Genomic DNA, 20607 nt, shown 5'->3' on the forward strand with positions numbered 1-20607 from the left:
ATGCGACCGTTAGGCAGAGGCACAAGAGACGGGAAACCGAAGGCTGAAAACAGGACTGGAACTTACGGCGTCCGGGGGGTGCTGCTCATACTTGAGATCGGGGTCGTCCAGGTACTGGCCACACTGGATGCATTTCGGAGGGTGGGTCTGTGGGAGCATGAACACAAAGGGTGCTCAGAAAGGCAGGGGTGGGCGGGCCCACGAGCACTGCACCCAGGTGTACGTTTACCTTGGAGCTCACAACTGCTTTGGTTCTAGCCATTTTTTTTTCCGTTCTGAAAACAAAGCACAAGATCATTTTAGTTTTTTAATTATTTCAGAATATATCAAAATCGGCCCTGTCTGATTTGTGTCTAATCCACCTGGTGCAGATGAGAACCAGCTACCAGGGGCAAGGTGCGGGGCTACAGGTGGCTCTTCACTACCCAGAGGAAGACTGCCTGACACAGCTTCGCCTGCATTCACTGACCCGATCCAGTACAAAGCTAAGGCTGTTCTAGCAATTCTCCAGAAAACCCCTCTATGTTTTTTTCTAGAACAGTCATGTTAGGATTATGATCTTCTTTGTATAAAGACAAAGGTAAATTCTTACGGTTCTTTGGGTGTTGTTTTGCGTCTCTTCTCTTCCTAAATGAAGAAAACAAAACGGGAATCAAGAGTAAAAAAATATCTCACATTTGGATAGTGCTTCAGAGTTCAGAACTTTATCCACAAGATTATCACAAAACTTAGAGGTAGGGAGGAAGGCAGGCAGACGACTAGTAGGTGAGACCTGACTCACCCCAGTGACTAAAATCTTATTTATTTATTTATTTGTTTAAAAAAGATGACCGATAAGGGGATCTTAACCCTTGACCTGGTGTTGTCAGCACCATACTCACCCAGTGAGCTAACCAGCCATCCTATACAGGGATCTGAACCTGTGGCCTTGGTGTTATCAGCACCACACTCTCCCAAGTGAGCCATGGGCCAGCCAAAATCTTATAATCAAAAATCTTGAGGCTGGCCGGTTAGCTCAGTTGATGAGAGTATGGTGCTGATAACACCAAGGTCCAAGGTATGGATCTCCTTACTGGCCAGCTTCCAAAACAAAAAATCTTATAACCAAAGAGTTCCTTAAAAGATTCATGAGAGAGACCAATTTTCTTAAAAAAAAAAAAAAAAAAAAAAAAAAAAACCCTAGCTTTCCTGTACAAGTGGTATCTCAAGGTGAATAAGTAATTGATAAGGGTGTTATGGGCTGGATCGTGCCCCCCCCAAATTCATGTTAAAACCATAACCCCCAATGTGACTGTACTCACATTTGGAGATAGGGCCTTTAAGGAGGTAATTAAGGTTAAATGAGGTCAGAAGGGTGGGGCCTTGATCGGATAGGACTGATGTCCTTTTAAAAAGAGTTAGAGACACCAGAGCTCACTCTTTCCATGCCCAAGCACAGAGGAAAGGCCATGTGAGGACACAGTGACAAGGGGGCCATCTGCAAGCCATAGAGACCTAACCCAGCTGGTACCTTAATCTTGGACTTCACCCTCCATAACTGTGAGAAAATAAATGCCTGTTGTTTAAACCACCTAGTCTGTGGTATTTTATTATGGCAGCCCAAGCAGACCAATCCAAGGGGAGATGTATGTCTGAGTTATTTCAGGTAAATGAAGAAATGATAGAACTAGACTATCGCCACTTTGCACCTCCTAGGGAAATAATGGATTTAGGCCTTGACCATTAAAATCATTAGATGAAAGTCTCAGGGGAACTTTATGATGGACACATCAGACAGACAGCCCCTGAGCCCGAGGACCAATCTTAACAGCAGCAAAAGACACATCTGTGCTTCCCAGTGTGATGCAACAGGAAGCATATAGCCCCAACTCAGAAGTTCAGGAACAACAACACAAGCCCTGCACCTGGTCAAACAGTCAGCAGAAGACAGGGCTGGAGGGAGATACAACTGGGAAAACTCAGAATCCAGAAAACACAGATAACTTTGCACAGATTACAAGTAAAAGAAGGAGCAGAAAAACTACAGATGAAATACTCAGGACAAATCTCAACCAAATATATTATACAGACAGACTTTGAATCCTGATTCAAACAAAGCGTAAAAGAAAAACAATAGAAACAACTGGCAAAATTTAAACACAGACTGGATGTTTGATATTATTGTGTTATGTTTGATGGTTGTGTTTAAAATGAGTCCTTTCCTTTTGGAGAGACTTCTTCTGTAAGTATTTCAGTAATATGTCTGGGCTTTGTTTAATAGCATCCAGGGGCAAGGGTGGGCTGAGGAGAACGGGTGGGCCCCGAGTTGGTAAGTGTTGAAGAGTGAGCTTGAATATATGGAGGTCTGCCACCTTGTTTTGTCTCCTTTTGGGGTATGTTTGAATATTTCCATGATAAAAAGTTACTTTAAAAAAAAAAATCACTTTCTTGACATACCCCAGCCAATGGGATGTACGAAATACAATGAAACTGAGAAACAAGGCCTTTACCTTTTCATCCTCATCTCTTTCATCAGAAACTTGTGGAGTTACTTTTTCAGGTTCTTTTTCTTCAGGTCTCCGTTTGGCAGCTCTGTTGGGCAAAAAATATACACTGAATATTAGCTCAGAAAAACTAACTATATCAGCAACATGTACCATAAATGACAAATACCTCCCTATCAAAAAGCAAAATATTGGGCCGAGCCCATGGCGCACTCGGTAGAGTGCTGCGCTAGGAGCGCAGCGACGCTCCCGCCGCGGGTTCGGATCCTATATAGGAATGACCGGTGCACTGAGTGCCGGTCACGGAAGAAAAAAAAAAAAAAAAAAAAAAAAGCAAAATATTCCCGGGGACTCTAAAGGCATGTGGACAATTGGTCATCCTGAAACAAGGCCTTCAGAGGCCCTGGCAGTCCCCCCAGATGTGGGGCTGGAAGCTAAGGGACACACGTGACTATGCAGTGGCAGATGCTGAGGACAGGCCCAGAGTTTGACTTGGTATCCGACCCTGCCCCAACAGATCCAATCTCTGAATAGCATCAGCAGTTCCCTATAAACTTTGACATCACAGGCTTCTACAACAGGTATTTTGGTAATTAAGATGACACAAAGACACAAGTATTTTAACTACTTACAGATCTTTGGGTTGACTTCTGTGCCTCTTTTCATCCTGAGAGAGAGAGAGAGAGAAATGGCAGGGAGGGGAGATGGAAAGATAAAGGGGGGAAAAGTTAGTTTCTGAGACAGAGCAAGACAAAATGCAAAGAGCAAAATATCAGTTAAAGGTCTCAGCACCGTGGAACCAGAGGACAGGAAGACCTGGGAAGATCTACAAGGCAGAGACGAGGCCTTAAACTTTTACTTCCTTAGTTCCCTACCCCCTACAAATAAGAGGGTACTAAAGAACCTCCTAGACCAGGGGTAAAGGGCCAGACACTAAACATTTACAGCTTTGTGAACCACATGGTCTACCACAACTACTCATCTCTGCCATAGACAATATGTGAACGTAAAGGTGTGGCTCTGTTCCAGAAAAACTTATTTGCAAAAATAGGCAGAGCCGAATTTAGTCTGTAGGCCATAGTTGGCCAACACCAGTTCTAGGACAGGTCAATGTAGAAGGGAATGTTATAGACATTTTGCTTATGACTAGATATTTTATATCTGTCCTCTGGTCAGGAATAAAGACTTCATACAGACAGGCAGTGAGATATTAGGGGAAAGAAAAAAAAATCAAATTTAGGAATCTAACATGGAAAAATAAGAAAGAGGAATTCACAACTTAGTCATCAAGTCTCTGTTATATATATGGACAATCTAGTATTTTCTAAGCCCAACATAAAAAATACCTTCCTGAAAAAATTGATTTGTTTAGTTCATAAAGCAACAAATCTATGTACTAATGGGTTTATGAAAGAGGAAGAAAAGTCAACAATGTCAGAAAAAGGCAAATGTGGGATCTTACATCCCCTTCTACCATGAGGCAGGAGTGCTGGCTGTGTGACCAGTGTGACAGGCTCCTGCAAGTTTCCAGCTGAGGTGCATGAGGAGTCTGACCACACCACTAAGCTCTCTCTGGTCGGAGGGGATTCCAGGCAAGAGCTGACGGGAGGTAACCAATAACTGGACAGAAGATGTAAGAGACAGTAAGATGCTACAGCAAACTAGAGTCAGTATCTAAAGGATCATCCACCACAGAGAAGCAGGGAAGCCCATCGCCAACCAGGTCAGAAAGAGAATGCTCATGACCCAGCAAGACTGTGACCTCAGGCTCCACACCTTGGATCTCAACAGGCAGAAAGCCAAATCACAGTGATGATCCTGGGACTCTCCTAGTTCAGCCTCTCTTAGACAGACCTGCAGCCCCCAGCAGATGACCTACATATCCCCCTTCCCTAGGGTTCAGGGAGCAGGATGGCCCTGCAGAGACACTTGCCATCCTACCTTTTTACAGAGGCCCAGCTTTGGTTCCATGTGTAATGTTCTAGGGTTTAAATGTGTTTGCTTGGCTGAATTGGAGGCAAGGAGGCTGGGGGAGGGGGCAGCACGGGAGCTAGACTCAAAACTTGAGACTGAAAGACTAACTAGTAATGAAGCAAGGCGTGGATGACATGTGTGTCTGAAGTGACACACACATTCAGACTTCTCAGTGGAGAGGGCCTTGAGAGGCTGGCTTCGTACACATCTCAGTTCAGGCACACACAGGCCCTCTCCACAGTGAAGGATAGACAGAGTTCAACGGAATGCTCACTATGCATCAGGCACAGACATGCAGCGACAGCCCCCAACCCTCAAAAAGGGGATTAGATCACTCGCCCATAGGTAGGTGGACTGGATTTGAACCCAGCGCCCTATCCCACACCATTTCTCCCAATCACACGGGAACATGAGAATAAGGTAGAGCGACGAAACGTAAATATCCCGCCTTTACTTTCTCATCTCTTTCTTCCTCCATGTCAGCGTGAGTTCCTGGTCTGGCTTCTCTGTCCAGCTCTTCTTTAGGTTTCTGTTTCGGTATTCTGCCACATAAAATAGACAAGTCAGTCAGCTCAGGAAGCCCAACACCTTATCAAGAGGCCCCCACAGTGTCCCCTCCCCAGATCTGGGGCATGGGCTGCTCTATCTTCACTGCAGGAAACCCAAAAGGCATTTATTACTCCTGAACTTCCAGTCATCAGAAATACCATCAACACTTTGTATGAATGTTGATCAGAGATGCCAGTGGTTTAAAACAAAAGAAAGACACTAAGACCACACTAACTTCTTGCAGCCCAATGGCAATTCTGCCTGTGGTGGAGGAAGGTAAGTGTCTGGCCCACGCAGGTTCACAGGAGCTGGCTGACATGCTGACTACATTGGCGACTGTGGAAAGCTCTCCCTCTGTGAGGGCCCTGCCACTCAGGTCAGGTATCCTGCCCACCTCTGGACTCAGACCCAGTCTCTACATGTGCTTCAGCCAACTGGATATCAACAGGGCTTGAAAAAGTGCTACTTTTCACTCCTGCCCTCATGCTCTGCCACTGCAGTGAATATGTGCTTGGGCTAGCCAAGCCACGGGACAGAGGAGGGTCAGCTGGTTGTCCCTTCCCAGCCTGGCCAAGATCAGCCAATGGCCACTGAGCTGCAGACTGGTAAGCTCAATATAGGCTCACTGTTTAAGCCTCTAAGATTTGGGGTGGTTGTTACACAGCCTTTTCATAGTAACTTAGAAGGCCACTCATTCAATGGCCTTCCACAAACACAGGACCAACTGCTGTATGACCGACCACCCCTGAGGAAGGGCCTGGGGTCAGGAGCAGGAATGGAAGCAAACTTCAGGCTTCACTGTGGTAGTCCAAGCTCTCACAAGCAGAACTCACCCTCATACTGTGTGCATAATTAATGCACCTAATGCTCTGGACCAACCCACTATTTTCAGCACACTCATGTTAGCAATCAAGTTTCACAACATAAAGCACAAAGGCGTTTTAACTATACTTACAGTTCTTTGGTTTGACTTCTGAGTCTCTTTTCTTCCTAAGAGAGGGAATAAAGACTAGTTAATTTTTTTCCATTTGGTCCTGATCTATTAAAGTGTCCTATGAAAATAAAATACCTGGCCCGGCCCATGGCTTACTCGGGAGAGTGTGGTGCTGTTAACACCAAGGCCCCGGATTTGGATCCCATATAGGGATGGCCGGTTAGCTCACTGCGTGAGCATGGTTCTGACAACACCAAGTCAAGGGTTAAGATCCCCCTACTGGTCATCTTTTAAAAAAATAAAATAAAATACCTAAACTGAGCCTATAGTCTAGTTGGTGGGAGTAAAGACTGTCTACTTTAGACACAGCAATTCTTTTTGTATGTGGGGTAAATAGACAAGAAATTAAAGAAACTCTTAGAGAATAGATCCTACGACACTGAAGTTTAAGTATTTTTAACCTCAAAATTCCTCTATCACCTCTTGTCAGTAAGTGTAGACAAACTCACACAAAGTAACTTTATATCAAATCTAGGAACCTATAAAGGAATAAAGTAAGATGGCCCCATTTGGAAAGTAGATCCATTGCAACATGACATATCATTTGGACCCTGAGCTAGACACCTAGCCAGAAAACCACACAAATCAAATGCAACCTCAGATACTCCAAACTCTAGCAGGTCTGTGGTTGCCATGGAAACTCCCCATGAACCTTTTCTTTTTAAACTTTCCGGAAAAGTAATCTCATAATCAAGATCACGCAACTCATAGGAAAAAAAGGTGTTGGGCTGGCCAGAAAGCTCAGTTGGTTACAGTGCAGCCTTATAATACCAACTTAACATGAGTATGTTGCCTGCAAGGCACATTTAATATTTAATATGACCTTTAAATCTGGTTCTGATAAGCAATGCCAAATCATTCTTTGTAATGAAGCAGGAGAATTCTACCTGAATTTGTTTGTAAAGAGATCAAAATGTCAGTGATATTGAAAGAAACACATTGCAGACCTTCCTACTGCAAGGGATTTCAATTTTACCCTAAGCTCCTCCTTTAGAGGGTGGTGGCTGAACTAGCCCATTAGGGCTGCTTGTTCTGAAATGAATTTGAGGTGTGTACCGACTGTAACTGCTGTCTAATTTTAGCTAGTATCAGGGAGGAAAGGTGATCAACTGAAGAGTAGCTCTTCAAGTACCAAATGGTTCAAGAATTACTGAATGCCTTAGTTGATCCCCCATAAGAGTAAAATAGACATCCACCCTTTAATGGGCCCCCAATAAACGCACTCGCTACCCATCCAAGTTTATAAAAAAACTTCTAATCGATGTCTTAACATGAAACAAAACCAAATGGGACCCCATACCGGCCAGCCACCCTCTCTCCAAAAAAAGACAGACACCCAGTGGGACCTGACATCTGTACCACAGAATCTTAACCTCTGATTTTACAAAGGCGAGAGACTGGGGAAAGAGTTAGTCTGATCTCACTAATAAGAAAGCAACTTTGTATCTGGATGATGCTATAGAATTTTAGTACTTCCCATGTTTGAAATGAGATTTTTACAAAGACCTTGTCAGCAAGAAGGATGGGCAGCCTAGAGGACAGACTGAAGCTCTGTGACTAAGTAGCAAAGGTCTAGGTGACCCCTAGGCTTAACACTGAGGTACTAATTACCACCACAACCTTATAACCCACCTTCCAGGTAGAGAACCACCAGAAAAATGAGTTTGAGAAGTGTTTTAGCGAAAAGTCGAGGCCATTTTGATCATTAGTGAAAGTCATTCTGTTTCTACACATTCCCTACCTCCTACCCCCTTCCTGGAAACAAATGGGGACTGTAAGAGATTAAGGTAGAATTAACAAACTTGAAGGTGACAAGGCTTTACTTTTTCATCTCTTTCTTCCTCCTTTTCAGTGTGTGTTCCTGGTCTCACGCTTTCTGGTTCTTCTGCAGGAAGAGGTCTAGCAACTCTGTCAAGCAAAATAAAACATACGCCAAGTGTGACTTACTCAGATTCTGCCCCAGAAGCCATTTTCTTAAGATCCTCCTTCCTAACCCTAGAAGCAATGTCTTTCTCCCCCCACACAAGCAATGTCTTAACATATGAGTACATTGCCTGAAAGGCACGTACTCATTTAATATTTAAGATTTAATGTGACCTTTAAATCTGGTTCTGATAAGCAATGCCCATTGCCCTTAATTCTTTGCAATGAAGGAGAATTCTATCTGAATCAAAAGTTTAATAATCTGACCCCAAATTCAGCATCCTCAACAGGTCTATGGTTGCCATGGAAACTTCCCATCAAGCTTTTCTTTTTAAACTTTCTGGAAGCTTAATTTCCGTTATCAAGATTACACAACTCATAAAACAAAAAGAAAGGTGTAGTAACTATTCTTACAGTTCTTTGGATGTAACTCTACGTCTCTTCTCATCCTGTGTGGAGGGAGGGGAGGAAGAACAAAACAGACAAGAATATTGGGTTCAAAGGAAGATCAACACCAAAAGCACAAGTCAAAGCATTAATACATTTGATATGGTTAAAAACAGGTGCAGGGGGAGGTTTGGGCTTTGGGGAGAAGATCTGGGAAACTGTCTGGTATTAAGGCTTACCACTCCTAAGACAAAGGCAAGGCCCAGGAGCTAGGCCAGCACATGTGAGCTTACTAGATATTATGTAGTGACGCTACATAAAAGCAGCAAAGATTCTCCACCTCATGTCAGGAATTGATTATTAGAAAATCCAAGTGATAGGGCCGGCCTGTGGCTCACTTGGGAGAGTACACTGCTGATAACACCAAGGCCACGGGTTCGGATCCCATATGGGGATGGCCAGTTAGCTCACTTGGGAGAGCGTGGTGCTGACAACACCAAGCCGAGGGTTGAGATCCCCTTAATGGTCATCTTAAAAAAAAAAAAAAAAAAAGAGAGAGAGAGAGAGAACCAAGTAATAATCTAGGATTCACATCAGGAGGTGATGACAACTTAAATGGGACACTATCTCTTTTCTCAGATAAATATGCTAGTACAGGATTCCCTAAGGTCACAAGATTTTCTGTCTCCTGGATACATGTGTTTATTTAATTTAGAAGGGATAAAAATATTTGGCTGGCTAGTTAGCTCAGTTGGTTAGAGCGCAGTGTTATAACACCAACATCAAGGGTTCGGATCCCTGTAACTACCAGCTGCCAAAATGAAAAAAAAAAAAAAGAAAAGAAAAAAAGGATAATAATATTGTGACCTTTATCTTGTTTCAGCTGGAGGTTACACAAACCTATACATGCATACCTGTGATAAAACTGCACAGAACTATACACACAGACACATAAAAACTAGTGCCACGTGAATGAAGTCTATAGGTTGTACAATGTCAATTTCCTGGTTTTGATGTTATATTATGGTAAGATGTTACCACTGGGGAAAAGTTGGGTGAAGCGTACATGGAAACTCTCCCTACGGTATCATACAGAATATATATATAAAATGTAAATATAAAATTCTGTCTCCAGACGGCCTTCAGACTCAAGAAGCAAAATCAACTTTTCCTGAGCCACCAGCCTGCCCTACAGATTTCAGACTCGCCCACCTTCACAATTTTGTGAACCAATTCCTTAAAGTAAGTGTCTCTCTCTGTGTATATGCATGTGTGTGTATATATATAATATACACACATACCCTATTGGTTCTGTTTCTCTGGAGAACCCTAGCTAAACTAAGTTTTTATTTATTTAGATAGACCACATGTTAGGGCACAATCAGTAAATAAACAAAAATTCTAGCCCTACCTGGTCTTTTTCTTCTTCATCAACAGAATCGTCCGATTTTGCTCTTTCAGACTCTTCTTCGGGTTTCCGTTTGGCGGGGCTGTCACACACAGTGAGGTGACTATTAGTTCAGCAAGACCCTAAACTTCCAGTGGGCCTTGAGTGACTTAACCTTGTCCTTTCCAAAATTACTCTCTTTGGGACAGATTCAGGGCATGGATACCTCCCTCCCTCCAAGGCAGGCCCTAATGGCCAGGATGCTGAAAGATCCTTCAAGTTCAGTGTTTCTTTGAATGACAGGTTTAGAATACTATATCATCATTCTGCAAGCCCTAAGAAACCATGGATCGGGACACTGATCAACAGCTGCTGCCATCACAGAAGAGATATCACACACCTCTGATGGAGGAATACAGTAGCGCCTATGAGAATGTCAGCCTCAAAATATAAGAAGTGGGGGGATGGTTTGAGCACGGTGCTGATAACACCAAGATCAAAGATTCTAATCCCCATACTGTCCAGCCACCAAAAAAATATAAAAAAATATATAGTGGAATATAACCAGGCCTCTAGCCCTATTAGTTTATAGGAAATATGAGACAAGGGAATACGTTGAATACCGAAGGATACAAGTGGCCAAATCTAGAAACTGGACAAACAAACTAATTTCTTTAAATAAACGGCAAGAAAACAAGAGGGAAGGAATCTGTAACTTGTAAGGCTTAAGGAACAAATCAATCAAATGTTTGTTGGCCACAAATGGGAAAATGTGAATACTGACTATATATTTGATAGCAAGGAATTCTCACATTTTATAAGACATGAAACAGTATTATAGTTGTGTTTTGTTTTCTTAAAATGAGACTGTTAAATGTTCATAATTATAGCAAAATATTAAAATAGAAAAAGTGGTCAAAAAGAGACATTATCTAGAAACATACTGAAATATTTACAGATGAAATGACATGTCTGGGATTTGTTTCAAAGTAATCCAGTTGGAAGGACAGAGCATATGGGGATATAAGTGAAACAGTGGCCATGAGCTGATAACTGATGCTGGGTGATGGGTATTCGGGGGTTCATTATACTAATTTTGTGTATATCTGGAGTTTTCTGTAAGAGTAAAAATAGATGAGGTCTTCAGAAATGTTATTCATGAGTGTCTAGTGAACAAAACCACAAGATGAAAACCTACACAATATGGAAGTCACAATCATTAAATTGCACCCTACCAATTCATGTTTCAGCAAAACCAGCTGGCCCCTAGAGAAGGCAACTGAACAGTCATCATAAACTGACCCCTTTGAGAAATGAGACGTGATGGTGGTCTGCCTGGTAGTTTTCCTTGTAATCCTGGGGCTAGGTGAAGCTTCAGCTGTTTAAAAAGAAAAAAAAAGCCACTATGAACAGGAAAGTCCACAGCAATAGTGCAGATCTTCAACATTACCAAGCTGTTGTGGAAAGCCAGGTTCTAAAGATTAAGCATTCTTCCATTTTTATTCTAGTCAATAAGCAGCTTGGTAATGTCACCAATTAGCACCTGCCAGCTTGCTGAGCCATCTCAAACAAGTTCCTATTCGAGGGGCCAAACCCTAAACCAGTCAAGGAAACAGAACCTCTCCTTACACTGTCAAAAAATGAAATGGCCAAGAACCAGACTTGTGCTCAAATCACATGCTGTTTTATTTAAAATTCCAGAAGAATTCCTTTGCTTACGAATTGGGAAGGAGTCTGAGAATAAACGGTTAGCTTAAATAGGCATAGAACTTCACAGAAGAAATAAATATTAGAAGCCCCTGTCATCTAATGCTTCTCATAAATTTAGATCCCATATTTTGAGATCTAATGCTCTATACAGAGGGTCCCCAACTTTATTATAGTGCCAGAGTGAAAAACATTCGATGGAAACCATACTTTGAGTACCAATACAACCATTCCTTTTCTCATTTTCAGTAAAGTATTCAATAAATTATATGATATTCAACATTTCATTATAAAATAGGCTTTGTCTTAAATGATTCTGCCCATGCAATTTGCTAATATAAGTATTCTGAGCAAGTTTAAGGTAGGCTGGACAAATTAAGCTAAGACGTTCGGTAGGTTAGGTATATTAAATGCATTTTCACCTTACAATGGATTTTCCAGGAAAAACCCCACTGTAAGTCAAGGGGCATCTGTACTTGATCAAAGACAAAATTTAAAGTAAACATCTGAGCTAGTTAGGAAGTAGATGGTACTCAATAGTTAGGAAGTATACACAAGAAACCAACCAGGAAATGCTGCCCAGGGGGTACATATGGGTCCAAGTTTAACTGTCCCCTTCTGGGCTACCACAGCCTCCCTGAAGGTTGAAAATAAGTCAAGTGCTCTTACACTTTGTCTCTCCATCGGACTTGCTTCTTCTGGGTGTGCGCAGCCTGGAAACGGGTTTGAGGGGGTGGTTTGCCTCTGACATTACCACTCTACGGTCTTCACTACTTGTCTGGCTCCCGTTTTCTAGACGTCCATTCACTTCCCGACGGAAAGTGTGAGCTCCATTCTCCAAGGACAAATCTTTATTTAAAAGGGATTTGACTTTAGCCAGGTAGCCCTCCTACAGCAGGAAAGGATAATTTAAGTAGCAGTGAATGTAAACAAGTGGCAATAAGAGAACAAGGAAACACATGCGTTTCCTTTATAATTATCAGGCGACAAGGAGAGCTGGGGGATTTTCTGCCTCCCTAGGCACAGACAAGATACATGGGAGGAGACATTTTTCTAAAAGCCAGGATGCTGAGAACTGACTTACCTCTGATAGTTCTTTTTTACGTAATTTGGTTTCTAAGTCAAATAACTGATTCTTTATTTCTGTTTGCAGAAATTCACGCAAGAGATTCAATTTCTCCTTCACACATTCCTAAAAGAAGGATATAGATTTAGCGGTCCCCAAACTATCAAGCTATTAACTAACGGACTAATATACAAATAATTAAACTGCCTGGTCACATCACAGTGACTGAATGGCAGGTAATGCTATCTCAGCCAAAAAACTACATATTCACAAAACACGTTCATGATATATCCATTAAGATCACATTACTCCCATCTCCAAATTGTGAAAAATGGGATGGTTAGAGGTGAGATGGAGACATATAATGTTATATTGGAACAAAATTGTGCTTTTGAAAACAGTGTTACCAGGACAGTTACAATCCAGAATTGATGGTTTCGAATCTAGACTGATAAACCTGCCAAATGAGTAACTCAAAACCAACTAATAGCAGCACATCAACGCAGACATTAAACAAGAATCCTCAACTTATTTTTGAAACTTTATGAAAAAAAAAAGACAATTCCACTTAAAACAAACTTCTCTTTATGAGCCATGAAGTATCTGTCAAATAAGTCACATTTGCTAATAAATTTTTAAAGTAGAAATTACCTTTTCTGTTAAGCTGTCTCTTTCCAAATCTTTGAGCCTGGGGGAAGAAAATAGGGGAGAAAGAAATACTTGTTAAACAACTTCATTTACCTGTAAGAATTAATACCAGTCTTAAAGAATTTTGGAAATAAGTTTGACATATGAGTGTTGGAAAAAAAATATGGTGGCTTTTTTCTCCCCTGCCGTGTCTAGAATGTCCTACTATAATGTCTACACATTAAGAAGTCATTTGTGGTCTGAAAGAGGTCCCCCTTTTCGGGGGTCGTTTTTCTGACATGAGATGATACAGGAGCTCTATAACATATCTTATTTTAAAAGGTACTGAGAAAGGGGGAGCAAGTCACACAGTTAGTGTCCTTCATAAAGACAACGACCTACAGCTAGTCTTTCTCCAGTTGGGTCTGACAAGAGCCCATAACGGTTTGTCACAGAGTGGCTGGTGTTAGAATGAATGAACTAGGGCCACAGGACACTGTAGGGGGACAGCCAGCTAATATTCCCAAAGGCCAGGTGGGGGGTGTAGCATTCCAATGAGGACTGGATAAAATGGGGGAGCCAAGGCATCCAGGGCAGCAGGACTGGCACCTCAGAGAGTTCATTTTTCAGAATGTACCTAATCATTCAAAAGCACAGGACTGTCATGAGTTTGCCTGGAAAATCATGGCCTGATTTGATTATTTAAGACTGGTGACTTGCCTCTTTGGGGGGAGGGGAGAAAAGAATAAAGGAACAAAATGAGAAGTCACCAAGAAAGGGGAGGTGAGTGCAGAGGCTGTTGTTCCTAGTCTGGGTGCTGACTGCAGGCAGTGTGGTGAGAACTGGTCTAACCAGCTGGGTAAGTGTCAGTGGAGGGAAGACACCCTGGGCAGGAACCAGGCCTCTGCCATCTCTAGACTCTCCCACCCAGCACCCACACAGACACACTATGTGCTCAGTTAGCAGCAGCCCAAAGGGCCTAAACAGCTCTTCCAGGTGGGCATTTGCAGAGGCCAAGTGTAAGCAAAAACGCCATTGGGCTTTGCTGGACCAGTGTCACACAGTGGCAGCTCCAGGCACATGTGGATCCTGCTTCCATTTCAAGTGCCCCTCACATCTGTGCGTGCCTACTGAATACCAGGCTCTGGTCCAGGCGATGAGCTGGATGACTGAACGTGGGCACCACCAGACAGGGACGAAAGGCTTTTCCATAGAAAAGACACTCAGCACCGTTCAGATACTATATATTGTATACACGGTATGCCTTGGACTCAAGAAGCTTGGAGAATCAAGATTTCTAGGAGCACATGGACCCTCTTCCAGGCAAAAGTCACTTCACCCTAATAGTCACTCAGGTCCGGGGAAAGCCTTAAATAAGAACAGCTGCAGAACTGGGTACTGCAGCAGCATGACATCTGACTTCTCAGTCACTATCATAAAACTCTGGCAGGACACAGCTCGCACCTCGACCAGCTGGACAGTCCCTTGACCCTAAGGTGACCTCAGGTGTTAAGGACAAGACTCAACTAATTACAAAGCCCACTATGTCTTTTCTAGAATGCTGACACCTCCTACATCTGTGCAAGGGACAGATCTGTGGGTCTGAATTCTTTCAACCCTTCCCATGAACTGGGATATTTAGGCTGACAAAGAGACAAAGAAATCTTCAGAATACCTACAATGTCCTGCCTAGTGAAGACTGGATTCAACCTGGCTGGCCAGAGTGGAAGGTCAGAGCCAGACAGGCATCAGGGTGGTGGCAGGAAGGAGGCTGGTAGTATGCCTCTCCTCCCTGCCACCTAGGCCCTTGCTTGAGTGTCAATCACTTCCCTGGTAAAACTGTGATGACACTTCCTCATACCTGCTCTACATTCATAACCAGGAGGATTAGAAATAGACGTGAAGGACATAGCAGAGGACTCAGAAAATACAACCTTAGCGTTTTCCAGCCTGAGGTCCCACGATTCATTCCTACTTGAGGAGTTCAGAGCTCTGTGAACTGGAAAGAGGGGGCTGTCCAGACGGGAGCGCCACAGCAGGAAGCTGGCTCAGGGAACACCAAGACACAAACCCAAGACTGGCCGACAGGGCAGGAAAGCCAAGTCCAGAGAGAGAAGGCCGGGTGACGGTGTGAGGGAGGTCAGGAACGGCAGGCTAAAAAGCATCGATTTTGTTTCATAGTCAACAAACCATCCAGGGAGTCATGGAGGAGGTGGGGCCCATGACATCAGAGCCATGCTTTAGGACAATTAATCTGGCAGAAATATACAATATAGATGGGATAGGAAGAGATTACAAAATGTTAAGTTATTCTAACACCCCTAAGCTAGAAATGCTGGCCTGAAATATGGTTTAGCAGCAGGAGTGGGCCATGCAAGAGAAGTTACAGGGCTGTTAACCCAGATTAGGACCGGCTGCACAGCGGGTGGGACAGCTATCTGAAATGGTTATCTGCAGTAGGCAGAATAATGGACCCCAAAGATGTCCACGCCCTAATCCCTGGAACCTGTGAATATGTTACCCTACATGGTAAAGGGACTGTGCAGATGTGATTAAGGTTACACTCCTTGAGATGGGAGATTATCCTGGATTATCCGGTGGGGGGCCCAATCTAATCACTTGAGTCCTTCAGAGCACAGAACCTCCCCAGCTGTGTTTTGAGAGATGCAAGTAGGGAATTGTGAGAGAAGTGAGGACTCAGCCTGCGATTGCTGGCTTTAAGACAGAGGGAGGAGGAGTCATGAGTCAAGGGATGACAGCCCCCAGAAGCCTTCAGCTTAGAACTAGGAAGAACACAGGAACCTAAGTCTTATAACCTCAAGGAACTAAATTCTGCCATCACCCGGAAAGAGTAGGAAACATTCTCCTCTAGAGCTTCCAGAAAGGAACGCAGCCTGCCCACACCTTAATTTTCATGCAGTGAGTCCCATCCTGGGTTTCTGACCTATAGAAATGTAAGATAAATGTATGTTATTTGACTTAAGCCACTAAATTTTTGGTGATTTGTTATGGCAGCAACTGAAAACTAAGAGTTTCAGAAATTCAGAACATGTTGGCAGTGAGAAAGGAGAGTAAACAGGTTACGAGTTTTAAGAGTGAAGTATTTCAGTGAACAGTAGCTATCTAGATGATTACTCAGCAGCTAGAACTTACAAGTGGCTCTCAAGAGAGGCATCAAAACTGGAGGTAGCCATCTCCGGCTTGCACCCCAACGGCTGAGGGTAGAAATTCTAAGACTGGAAAAGATGAAGGTCCAGTAATGAAAGAAAGAAAAGGAGTGGGGGAAGAAAGAGGCTCCCTGGTAGTACACAGTTCGCAAAAGCCAAGGATACAAAGAGGAAGCGAGATAGTGAAGAAGAAAGAGGACAGAAAGCTGCCTCAACCCTTAAGAGAGAAATGTCTAATCAAGATTAGGACTAGGGCTAGCCAGTTAGCTCAGTTGGTTAGAGTGCGGCCTTGTAACACCAAGATCAAGAGTTCAATCCCTGTACCTGTACCATCCAGGTTTTTTTGTCCCGCCTGCCAAAAGTCAGCCACAGAGGAAGGTCACCCCTATGGAGCGGGCAGCCCCATCCCCCGCCCCACCACTATTTTACAGATGAAATAAAGACACCAAGAGGTTAGATAACTCAGACACACAGCTGGTTAACAGTAGAGCAGGATTTGAACCTCAGTAGTCTGCACCTCTAGAATTCTACCACAGGAGAGCAGAACTAGAACAGATAAGTCAGTTTTCACCTATTCAGCAGCAGCCATGGAAGTAGAGATAAGGAATCCAAGACTCCACTTAATCTAATCACAGAATGGCTAGCAGATAAGAAAGCTGTGATAATTACAAAGACTAATCAGTTGTGCAAAGGAGGTTGTAGAATGAGCGTGCAAATCTAGGCTTCCTTACTGGGGAAGTTTGGTACGCAACCATCTGAGAGTCTGCTGTGCAGCAAACTACAGACACAACGAAAAAGGCAATCATGCTCTGACAACAGTCCCTGAAATAATCATCAACTCCAGAGTTGCAAAGGCAGCATTCGGGGTGCACTGACAGAATTCAACACCCTCCTTACTGCGGGGCAGCTGGGATGTCTGAGCAACAGGGTTAATGTTGAGTGGACAGTAGCCAGCTTGGGGAAGGGATAGGTGGAGTCTCACGCTGGTTGCTCTGGTTTCAGGCCCTGAGAACCTGAAAGAAGGCCTGTGTGGCTTGTGAGAAGGACACAAGATGATGAAAGGTGGATGGGAATCCTGGATTTCAGGCCAAGTGCACCAGGCAACATATGGAACAGAGAAACCACTGGCTCCAACTTGTGTTTGAAAAAGATCAGTTTCGGGCCGGCCCGTGGCTCACTTGGGAGAGTGTGGTGCTGGTAGCGCTGAGGCCGCAGGTTCGGATCCTATACAGGGATGGCCGGTGCACTCACTGGCTGAGCGTGGTGTAGACAACACCGTGCCGAGGGTCTCGATCCCCTTACCGGTCAAAAAAAAAAAAATCAGTTTCTACTTTAGGAAAAAAAACCGGACCTGAAGGGCAGCAGGAACACAAATGGGAGATTATCACTTTGGATGTGCAAATGATGGCAGCTTGAACACGAAGAAAAACCAAGCTGAAAAGTGTGGCTTGCCCTGAAAGGCATGATTTTTAGAAGATGTGGGGTATATTATAGTTCACAAAAGTTAAAGACTTAGAAATTCAAACGCCGAAAATACTTTCTAGTATCATACACCTGATGGAACTATATGTGAGTTTAAAAAAGAAGTTGCCATATAAACACAAGTTAGCAGAAATGATAGAAGCTGCATAAATAAGGACCAGGCCTAATTTAACTCCTAGTGTAGTTATTCAACTGGACTTAGGTACCTCTTTTATATTGTAAATTTCTTGACTAGTTTTCCTAAATCAAGAAAAGTTATACCTCTATTTACAAACTAAGTTTAAGGGACTGTTGGATGCCATGTTCATGTGTGTATTTTTCGTATGATGAATGACGAAATATTTCAAAATGTAAAAAAGTCTGTTGAGAGGGTCACAAGCTGATAATTTCATTGTCCACCACATGGTCAAATGCAAACATCTAAAACTCAACACCTACAATAAGGAAATTCTAGTTTAAAGAAATATGGAAGCTAGGGTGAATGGTGGGTTGTAAGACTCACCTAAAGGTTCTCAAACTTAGCCAAACAAAACCCCTGTACAGCCTGACAGGTTAGCTCAGTTGGTTAGAGAGCAGCCTTCTAACACCAAGGTCACGGGTTCAGATCCCCACAATGGCCAACCACCAAAAAAAAAAAAAAAAAAAAACACCACCTTCGTGCAGGCTCAATAAAGCCCCTGGGCCAGTGGCCTGTTTGCAAGTCCCAGTCCAAGGGAAACGTTTTGGCAAGAAGCAAACCTCAGAAGGAATCCCAGCTTCCTAGCAGTTAACTCTTGCAGCAACCACTCTTAAGGATAGAATGAGATAATGTAGTGTTTTCTACAGTTACTGACTGATTAGAGAACAGAAAAAAGCAAGCTAAATTAGCTGTTAACAATGCTTACTAACATGAGCTTTTATGTGCCGGGCATATTCTCATTTAACCCACTACCAGTTCAAAGTCCATATTATTATTCCCAGTCTACAGATGTAGAGGCAACGTAGGCTTGTCCAAGGTCATCAACAAGCCAGTGCAGGTAGAGTTCTCATCATCAAGTAGGCTGGTTCCAAACTTCTCTGAATTGGGTCTAACATCATGAAGCCCAATACTTTCAAAGTTCCATTTCCATTTGAAGTTAGGTTATACCCTGAGGGGATACTCACATAGATCAATAAGACATACCCCCTCTAATTGTGATTAAGAATTAGTTTAAACTAAATACCCTCCACCTCCAAAAGTCCAATTCAGAACTGGCCTGGCACAACCACAGTTAACAAGCCCAGGGAAATAGAGAAATGGCCAAAGTGGATTCACAAACCCTACTGAAAGCGTCCAAGCCTGATCAGGGTTCCTGTGACTAATGCAGACGGCACTTGGGACTAGTTCTCAGGAATGAGTCAATGCCCTTCACTAATACACGGCTCGGGCCAGTCTTTCCCCCGACCCCTGTGCACAGAAAAGCCCAACAGAGGAATGAATTGCTACAGCCGGGGCCCCCTGACATCCCTCACTCTTCCCTGTGCACACACCGGGAAGCCAGTTCTCACTAGCAAGTCGTCCTCGACAGCCACAGCTCCTGGGCTCAGATTTACTAGAAAAGACCAATCAGCCTTCTCGCTACCTGAGCCCTGCGCTGCCCGGTCTAAGCTCCTTCCAGAATGACTTCCCCAGCGGGGCCAGGACAGCGCAGTCCCGGGTGATGGAGGCAGCCCCCCATAGGAGACGGGGCTCGCAAACCTGAGCCGGCGGAGCCCGGGCCCCGACCGGCGACGTCCGTCTCTGGAGGCCGCCATCGGGATGGACGGCTCGGGGACACCGAGGGGTCCCCCCCCGAAGTGCCCCCGGGGACCGGGCCGGGGACCGGAAGTGGAGGCCGGAATGCCCGGGCTGGGGGGTGTCCGGAGGCCGCGAGCTGCCCACTTCCTGTGCGACCAGGCTGACCGCAGGAGCCCGGCCCGCAGCTGTTCAGAAAAGGGGATCCCCGAGGCGAACCCCAAAATGATCTCAGAAAGAAGCCCCGGGTTTTTAGTCACCGGGGAGCTGCGAGGGGCCTCGGCCCATTTTGGCGCCAAACGGTCAGGGGCGCGCGCGACCGGAAGTGCCACCCGGTCCCGCGCCAACCGCCGCCGCGCGCCGCACCGTCCCGCGCATGCGCGTCCGTCTGTCAGCAGCAGCCACGGGCCACCCCGAGGGGAAGCGGTTCCCCCCCACCAGCGCTGTGCCTCCCCCCCAGTCTGCTGTCACTCGCAGCACCTACCGCCTGCGGACGTCAGCTGGCAGTGAGATGGCCGGGGTGGCCAGCGCGGGCACCCGGGCTGGGGCGGTGCGAGCCGGCATCTCGGAGGCTGCAGCAGACGCGGCGGCAACACAGGCGTCCCCGGCTTTTCGCGCGGAAACCGACAGGGAGGGGCAGAGAGCAGAGGCAGCAGCGCGTACCACCCCGGCGCGGGTACGGGGGGACGGTGGGACGTACCATGCGGAGAAAGCGCAGGCGGGCGGAGTCGAGCAGGCAGTGCGCAGGCAACACGCATGCGTAGGGCGGGCGCGCTCCCCTACGCGGAGCAGTGGGCTCGTCCAAGCTCCACCTTTTGCTGGGAGCTGGCGCAGGTTGCCCGAGACATTCATTCATTCATCCTTTTGGGCATGCTGGGGATAAGGCAGCGGAACAGCCCCAAGGGGTTATGAGTGCATGAACTTTTGAGTTAAAGTCTTCAGTTCCAACCCAATCTCCACCTGTTTGCTCACTATAGGACCTTGGGCAGATCACTTGGACTCAGCTTCAGTATGCTCATCTATAAAACGGGGCAAATAGCACTGAACGCTAGAAAATCTTGAGGATGTACCAAATTCGTAGCTAGCGCCAAGGATCTCACAGTGTAGG

General features: G+C 44.7%; 1 protein-coding gene across 5 annotated transcripts in view; it reads right to left on the reverse strand.

Moving 5' to 3' along the window:
- Nucleotides 1-20158, reverse strand: part of DNMT1 (DNA methyltransferase 1) — a 42205-nt gene extending 22047 nt beyond the window's left edge. Inside the window, exons 1-15 of one of the 5 annotated variants that reach the window (XM_063109589.1) lie at nucleotides 19984-20158; nucleotides 13122-13158; nucleotides 12489-12596; nucleotides 12074-12293; nucleotides 11000-11075; nucleotides 9722-9800; nucleotides 8338-8372; nucleotides 7824-7908; nucleotides 5962-5996; nucleotides 4912-4999; nucleotides 3116-3150; nucleotides 2490-2571; nucleotides 593-627; nucleotides 230-275; nucleotides 67-147 (exon numbers count right to left, since the gene is read on the reverse strand). In XM_063109589.1, the coding sequence (XP_062965659.1) occupies nucleotides 67-147; nucleotides 230-275; nucleotides 593-627; nucleotides 2490-2571; nucleotides 3116-3150; nucleotides 4912-4999; nucleotides 5962-5996; nucleotides 7824-7908; nucleotides 8338-8372; nucleotides 9722-9800; nucleotides 11000-11075; nucleotides 12074-12293; nucleotides 12489-12596; nucleotides 13122-13158; nucleotides 19984-20063 (1122 nt within the window). In that variant the 5' untranslated portion in view covers nucleotides 20064-20158. The other 4 variants (XM_063109590.1, XM_063109593.1, XM_063109591.1 and 1 more) reach the window with 4 other exon arrangements.
- Between the last annotated feature and the right edge of the window lie 449 nt (nucleotides 20159-20607).

Source organism: Cynocephalus volans, chromosome 10 (genome assembly GCF_027409185.1).
Source record: "Cynocephalus volans isolate mCynVol1 chromosome 10, mCynVol1.pri, whole genome shotgun sequence".
NCBI classification, from domain to species: domain Eukaryota; kingdom Metazoa; phylum Chordata; class Mammalia; order Dermoptera; family Cynocephalidae; genus Cynocephalus; species Cynocephalus volans.